General features: G+C 50.9%; 1 protein-coding gene across 3 annotated transcripts in view; it reads right to left on the reverse strand.

Moving 5' to 3' along the window:
- The window catches only part of UNC13B (unc-13 homolog B), a 326,084-nt gene extending 320,317 nt beyond the window's left edge, over positions 1 to 5,767 (reverse strand). For all 3 annotated transcript variants that reach the window (XM_090037508.1, XM_090037507.1, XM_090037509.1), the window contains exon 1: positions 5,618 to 5,767. In XM_090037508.1, the coding sequence (XP_089893634.1) occupies positions 5,618 to 5,639 (22 nt within the window). In that variant the 5' untranslated portion in view covers positions 5,640 to 5,767. The remainder of the gene's footprint in view (positions 1 to 5,617) is intronic.
- Between the last annotated feature and the right edge of the window lie 2,282 nt (positions 5,768 to 8,049).

The raw sequence follows: 8,049 nt of genomic DNA on the forward strand, positions 1-8,049 counted from the left end.
TGCATTACAATAGTCCCCCGAGGATCCCCACCTGGATCAAACCCCCTGTCCTAAGTATCATACACACAGTGGAAGGCACCCCTCTGCCCCCTACCTTCAAATCTTTTATAGGAAAAATTGCAATTCAGTCTAAACCTGAACCCCCAGCACTGCCCAATACGCACTAGTGAATGGCAATATGAAGGAAATGCCTCACTTGCAGGCATTTTTTCAAGCATGCATCTCACAAGCTCTCCATTCTTGCATGTGTCATTCAGGTAGCAAAGAGGCCAAGATCTCAGGTGGGTCTCAGATTCCTTTTACTTTCTGACAGCTCTCTGGCAGAATGCCCCTGCATCCACATTTAATAGCTGCTGGTACCTCAGCTCCCTCTATAAACTTTAACCTTAGTTCCTTTTAAGGGAAAATGGCAACCACTAAATCCACTAAATCATAAAGGGTTTTATTTTTCTCAGGAGAAAGTAATCAAGCTATCTAGGGAAAAGTCTTTAGGAATGCTGGTCTCGGAAATCCACGATTAGACACTTCATTAATCTCTCAGCTACTTGCCACCAGCAGGATGAAGGCCCTATATTCACTGGGGAAATTTAACATCTAAATGCTCTAAATTATAGGCTTTGGTTTCAAATTAAGTTAAATTTTGTTGCAGGAAGGGATCTGAAAGGGTTGGTCTCCCCTACCAGAAATGAGACCTGGAGCATGCATGGCCTGGAAGGATTCTGGGGAGAGGAGAGACCGAGGGCATGGGGCAGATTTAGGGAGGTATCTGAATAGCAGCCGTCAGCTCCCTACAAGGGGCTGCAAAGAAGATGGAGCTGGACTATTCTCAGTGGGGGCAGATGGCAGGAGAAGGAGCAACGGGCTCAAGCTGCAGCAACGGAAGTTGAGGTTGCATATTAGGGAAGGTTTTATCACTGGGAGGGTAGTGAGGAGAGATGATGAAATCTCCATCCTTGGAGGTTTTTAAGACCCAGTTAGACAAAGCCTTGGCTGAGATGATGTAGTTGGGGCTGGTTCTGCTTCGAGCAGGGGGCTAGACTAGATGATTCCTGAGGTCCCTTCCAACCCTTGTTTTCTATGATTTTATGATTTGCTCAAGGAGACAAAGCTGAACAATAATACTTCATGAAACATTATGCAGCAACATGGAAACATTTCCATGTGCATATAATAGAATCATCCAAGATGGGCAGCGATGGCAATCTTGGCTTTACCCAAATGAGCCTTGATGTGGCTTTCATCTCAGCCAGCCAAGTCACAATAGCATAAGCTGCAACTGGACATCATTTGGACAGACTCCTTTTGTGAACTGCATTTCTTAACAAACTGAAGTCTTAGGATACAGTGTGTTGGGCAGGCCAAGAACATTGGGGCAAGCTACAGGGCATACGGAAAGGGCTCATAGATGCACGGTCACCAGTGTATAATATTATAAAACCATCTTCCAGAGGAATCTGAAGGGTATGGAATAGCACCTTATCCTTGAGAAATCTGGCACAGGATGGGGCACTAGTATCTGAAGCTCACCAGGGAGTGACCTTACAATCACAGAAACAGAGCAATTGAAAAGGAGCTTTAATCCACTTGCCAGGATTATAACAGAATTTCCCAGAATGGGTGAGGGTTATTAAAAAAAAGACATTAAATTGCCTTAAGCTCCAGATAAACTGAACAAAGGACTGCCAAGACTTTGGTCTCATCTTCGGCTGGTCCGTGATAGGCTGCTCTTGGAGGAAAGAGCTAAATGAACTCAGAGACTTAGCAAATTAGAAGCTGTTTTTCCCGCTGGTTTCTGAGCCTACAAAACTGTAGCACACATGCAGGTAAACCTGAACTACCAAGAAACAAAACAAACAGCTCTCAGGACCCAACCTATTACTGAGGCAGCTAATCCCCACTTGTGCCAGTGTCTTCACTACAATGTAGCCAGCTGGTTTAAAGCTAACCTGGTATGTGTAATCAGGCACTCGCCTGCAGCATAGCTATGCCATAAGGGGCTAATATGTGGGGACCTGGTGCATCAACACAGCTTCAGAAAAATACAGCTATTGACAGGGGCTGGATATGTTGGTATGAAAAGCATGTAGTAAGGCACTGCCACCTAGGCTACTGCATCACGCCACTGGTAGTGCCGACACGCAAGACCTTGGCAAGCATTTCAACACAAAGCACAACATACTCTGCTCAAGTGCATAGCCCAATGACTCTCCACCAGGGCACCACTGCACCCGGGGTGCTCTGAGGTCCTTTGAAGGGTACTGTTGGGTGCTACATGCTAGTACTAGCCAATGTTAGGTTTACAAACATGGAAAACAGAATAAATCCAACACTTCTAACAGAAAGACCTCTACTATGGGTTTGAGTTCTTTGTAACAGAAAAACAGCTCTATTATTATTTTTTATTTTTTTTTTTTTTTACTGAAAAAAAGAGGAGAGAAAAAAAAAGAATGAAAACTAAGAATTGGCACTTTCCAAGGGGTACCGCAAGTCTAAGAAGGTTGAGAACCACTGACAGTCTCAGGACTAGGAGCAAGGCTACACATGTACTTGCCAGAGGCAAGGCAAACAATACTCACGCAGGCAGTACAAACAACACCGTGTACTCAGCCAGCCTTGTTTACCGCACCCGACCATTTTCCCCAAAAAGGTCTAACGCTCCTCAAGGCTTCCAAGAGCAGCCCTCTGACAGCTGCCTCCCCTGTGCTGTTTCAGGCTCAATTAGTTGTAAACTACATATTTAGCTAGCTTCTAAACTAACCAACTGCAAAGTACAACTTACAAAGCAGACAGCAGAGCTGAAAGATGCCGTGCAATAAATGGTTTACGCAGATAATTGACTTTTGTTACTATGAACCAGAAGAAGAAAAAAATGGGAACAGCTTTGTGTTATGCGATTAAGCAAATTAGGCATTTACCTAGCATGCATACAAGCAGAGAACACTGTACTCCAGCTACAGCAAAAATTAAGTATTTGTTGATGAAACGCAGGAGGGGTGCCTCAAAGTTAGGATAGCCACCAAGCATACACTGGTCCCCAGAATCCTTCTCTCTGCTACCGGTATGCACACATAAGAGGAGAAAAACCAAGTCTCAGCACAACCTGTAATCAGGGACTTTAAAGGGAGACGCAAAAATGTATTCATACCCTTGGCATCCCCCCAGCACCTCAGTTCTTTGTGAGGGAGCTTCCAGACGGGCCAGAGGCTGGTACCACAAAGTTTTAGCACCGAGTCCCAAGTTGAGGAGCCAATGCTCAGAAGAGTTCTCACATATAGGTGCTGGGTGGACAGCACCAGCTTCATTGAAAGCCTGCTGCTCCTTGGACTTAACAGAGAGAAACAGCCATCCAGTGGTAAACTGGGGCTCTGTTCTCATCCACCTCAGGCTTCAGCAAATGATATTTATTTTTAACGAACTCCAGGCCAGCTTCAGACTGGTCCCTAGAAGGCTTGATCCTCAAGTATTTCTAAGGGGTCACAGAGGATTGCCCAGGACTTTTTAATGTCTACTACAACTTACAGGATTTGCACATCAAACCCAATTTCTAGGTCAGCACCACAAACATGACAGACTCAATCCAGTCAAGAAAACATCCCTGGAAGAGAGACCCGAGGAAACATTATGGGCCACAGGAGTGGTGCTCCAAAATGCTAACAAACATGTATTCGATATGTCAAAGCAAATGCCTCCATTTATGAAAACCTCGGAAACAGCTGGCAGAGGGGCTACATTCAAGGGATATAATCTAATGAAGAGCTTAAGTGACAGCAGCGCAGCACAAAAGGAACTTCTTTGCCAGCCATGACAAACTAGCTAGGAGGTTACAACAATATTTGCGACCTGCAGCGGACAGCTGGCAACACTCAGGAAAACTAAAACCCAGCTACACTTCCACCTCCGTCTTCAGGTCAGGACACTAAACACAACAGGAAGTCCAACCTTGTTCCTAGAAAGGCAAGATCCGGGAGAAGGGATCCTGACAGACGGCATCTCTACCTAGCACAAAGGAACATAAAATTAGAAACTGGAGATGGAAATCTGAGAGTAGGCTGCATAATTCATTCTCCAAGAGGAGAAAACAGTTACAACTGAACATGAAAGAACAAGATTTAACATGAAGATGACCAGCTAATGAGTGGTGTCCTTTGAAAGAACACCAGTTATTACAGCCAAATCCATGTTCTGAACTGTAGCTGCAAAACTAAAGTTAATGCTACTAAATGGTCCTTACAATGAACACTGCTTTCCAGCAATTAATTCAGCTGGGTACAAATTAAGATAGCCGCCTCCTATAACAGCACAAATTTGAAACAAAGGGAAATTCATGATGTACCCCAAAACAGCCTGGCCACACCTGTTTTTTTCTTGTCCTTACTCACCTTTTCATGCCTGGCAAACCTCTCACACCTTTAAATAGCCCAGAGGCCAACATGACCTCAACAATACAATTTAAGACTTTGATCCTCAAACAGTTATGCATACACTTAAGCAAATGAAAACTGGGTTTTTATTTGGATTTCCACACTACATCCGACCCTTTGCTCAAATTACTGCAAAACCCCTCATCTCTGGGCTTGCAGGAGTCAGAGCAGCCTCCCAAGGAGCAACAGGGCCAACGTAACAGTGTGGAGACGCGTGTCGCTTGGTGCACACGAGGAGGCTGAACAGTCAGCACCACAATGCCAGCCACAGGCTTACACGTGCACACTTGCGTGCAAGCTCGCAAATAAATGCTGCATTAACATCCAGGGATTTTATACCATGGTTTAGAGCCTTTATTCTTCCCCTTTTAATCTTTATTTATGTTTCCTGACTGCGTAAGACAGACCAGATCAGGTTTTATCACCATGAAAGATTGTAGGAGCTGTGCGTTTCCCTCGGAAGCGACTCGCTGTCAGGATAGCATGCTACACAGCGTGTAAATCAAAGGGGCTGTCAAGAGAGCTTAATACAAAACCCGCGATTTGGAGACGCGAGCGTTTTACTGCCCTACGGGGACCGCTTCAGCAGGGAAGCGCGAGCGCCGGTTCATTCACAAAAACACAAGCCTTCTGCCCGGGAGCAAGGTCCTCCTTCAGCGCAGACGGGCAGCCAACGCAACGGTGCGGAGACGCGGGGGGCTGACGGTCACGGCCACGATGCCAGCCGCACGCTTACACATGCACACTCGTGGGCAAATCGAGGATATTATTTTCTTTTGCAAATATCTAGGAGATGTCACATCTGCCACAAGTTGTGACAGCTTGTATGCGAGGAGCTGTGGTCGCCACGGCGATGCTGCTGTACACACACAGGTGTAAGCGGCTCCGGCCCTCGTGCGAGTTACACACGCGCACCTCTCGAGGCGTCTCCGTCTCTGGGAGGATCACAGCTAGCCACAGGTGCGTGCGGCATGCACACGGAAGCGGGCACACCGGCTGGGCGGGCGGGCGGCAAGGAAAGGTGGAACCGAGGTGCCCGCTCGCCTCCCCGCAGCGCTCGGCGGCAACTCGCCCACCCGCAGCTCCGCTCTGCTGCCTGGCACCGGTCCGCGCGCACCGCCGCCCGCCCCGAACAAACCAACCCCAAACACACTCCGCCCGGCCCGACCCGGCCCGGCGCGGCCCCGCGCACTCACCGCGCACGCACAGCAGGGACATGGCGGCGCCGCCCGGCAACCCCAGCCCGGCCTGCACCCGCCTCACGGAGCAGCGCGGGCCAGCCGGGCGGGAGGCGGCGCCGCCATCACCGGCACCGCGGGGAGGAGCCCCCGGGCACCGCCAATCCCCGCCCGCCAGGGACACTGACCCCCGCCCCCTGCAGGCACCGCCCCCCGGAGTGACCCTGACCCCGCCCCCGGGCACCACGAATCCCCGCCCGCCATTGACCCTAGCCCCGCCCCCACAGGTACCGCCCCCCCGCCGGAATGGCCCGGGAACCACCCCTGCCTCCACTAGAGCGCCCCCCCCCCCGAGAAACGCCCCAGCCCCCTCCCTCGAGGGGAATGCCCCTCCTGACCCCCCCAGGGAAATACCCCCGGCCCCCTTCCCCTCAAGGGAATGCCCCCTGACCCTCCCCTGGAGGGACACCCCCAGCCCCCTTCCCCCCAGGGAAATGCCCCTCCTGACACCCGCCCCCCGAGGAAACAACCACCCTGCGCTCCCTCCCCTGAGGGGAATGCCCCTGACCTGCCCCCGACCCACCCCCCTGAGGGAAATACTCCCCCAGCCCCCTCCCCCTGCGGAAATACCCCCTCCCCCCCCTCACTAGGAGGTGGTAAAATCGGTTCCCCCAGAGCGGAGGTGCAGTCTCCGTCCCTGCAGGAGTAGAAGCCCCGGGTAGCCCAGGCCTTGCCTGAGACGACGGGGCTGGGGCTGGGGCTGGGGCTGGGGCTGGGGCTGGGGCTGGGGCTGGTCCTGCCTGGAGCAGGGCTTGGATGGGGGTGACCCCTGAGCTCCCTCCCACCCTCATTTTCAATTATTCCAAGCACAGAAGAATTGCCGTTGATGAGGCCCCATCGGTGCATCTTGCCTGGGCTCCTAGGGAAGCTCCCTCTGCCGGGACGGTTCGGAGAGGTCACATCCACGGCCTCTCCAAGCCGGCCGGCCGGCCGCCACCAACATTGTGGTGGCCCGATGCGTCAACAAGGCAACCGCGGGGCGCTGAGCGTCTTCCTGGAGAACATAATCTGTGACACTGCCACTCGCGTGCAGCACGCCAAGCCCAAAACCACGGCTACCATGGCCATGATCTACGCGCTGCAGCACCAGGGCCGTACGCTATACAGAGCTGGTTAAATTGAGGGGGGGAACTTGCATGGCAGGGACAGGGGGCAGGTGCCGAAAGGGAGAAGGAGCTGGGTCCGACCCGGGGCTTTTGCACTGATCCTTTCTCGCTTGCAGCAGAAAGGACAGCTTGCTGTGGGGAACATACAACCATTAACAAGGGCAAGATGGTCGTTAACACCTGTGGAACAAAGAGTTTAGGAGGAATCAGGTAGTTTACAATGAGTCATTAAGCCAGAGGCAAGGATCTCTTGGGGAGATATCTTTTTATAGAACCAAGGGTGCAACTGCAGCCCACCCCACCGCCAGATCCGTCCCTGCCTTTGCCCCTGGGATAAGCATCCCAGCCTGCCCCTGAAAATGCCCCAGGCCCCACCCTGTCCAAGAGACATCCCCCATCCTCCAAGGGGGATGCCCCCAGACTGTCCCATCTGTCTATGCCACAGAGAGCCCCGCGTCCCCCCGAATAAAGGTTCCCAGCACCATGAGGAGCAGGTTAGCTCTGTAGGAAATGATCCCACTGCCCCAACCACTGGCCCATTACCTCCTCTGGCATGGCTTTGCACCCTTCCACCAACCTCACATCAGGACCAGGGGCACAGCGCCCTGGCACCAGCCTTACTTCTTCAGCTGGTCCAACTGGGGACTGAACCCTATAGAAGTTTCCCTTCAGGAGCTGGTAAGTATGGACTGTCACTCATAACCGTGACGTGCTCTCTAAACTGCAGTGTCTGTCTGTTTACACACGGGCGTCAGTGGAACAAAACCACCCTAATTTTAAACCTGCTTTGTACCCCTTTAAAGTGACAGCTGTTTAGCATGCTTAAACTGGTATAGGAGTGGACGGACATGGTGGGTGATGTACATTCCTGAACACCAAGTCCTTTTAGTCCTTTTAAAGCAGCTTGAAGTTTTATTTGTTCACGCCTCATGACAGCATTAGTTTGGAGGACCAAGGAATTGATATCTTCAACACAAAGCGCTGTTGTTTCATCCCTACAAGATACAAAGTACTTAGAGCAATGTGTACAAACAATAAAAGGCCTATATGTATGGTATTACTGAGCTCACCATTCCCCTTCCCCTTCTCTAAGGCCTCCTTTGATGTCAGGCTCAGGCCTGGGATGGCGTCAAGCAGGGAACTCAGACAGGGATATCTCAATTTCCATCAAAGCAACACATCTGAGACTGTCTTTTCTGTGTCATGGTCTTTCATGCTCCATTGTTTACCCACCTCTTTAGAACCGCCTTTAATTTAGTGCTATGTATTTAGAAAGGCAGAGAT

Source organism: Crocodylus siamensis, chromosome 3 (genome assembly GCF_052110815.1).
Source record: "Crocodylus siamensis isolate JL-2025a chromosome 3, ASM5211081v1, whole genome shotgun sequence".
Classification (NCBI taxonomy): domain Eukaryota; kingdom Metazoa; phylum Chordata; order Crocodylia; family Crocodylidae; genus Crocodylus; species Crocodylus siamensis.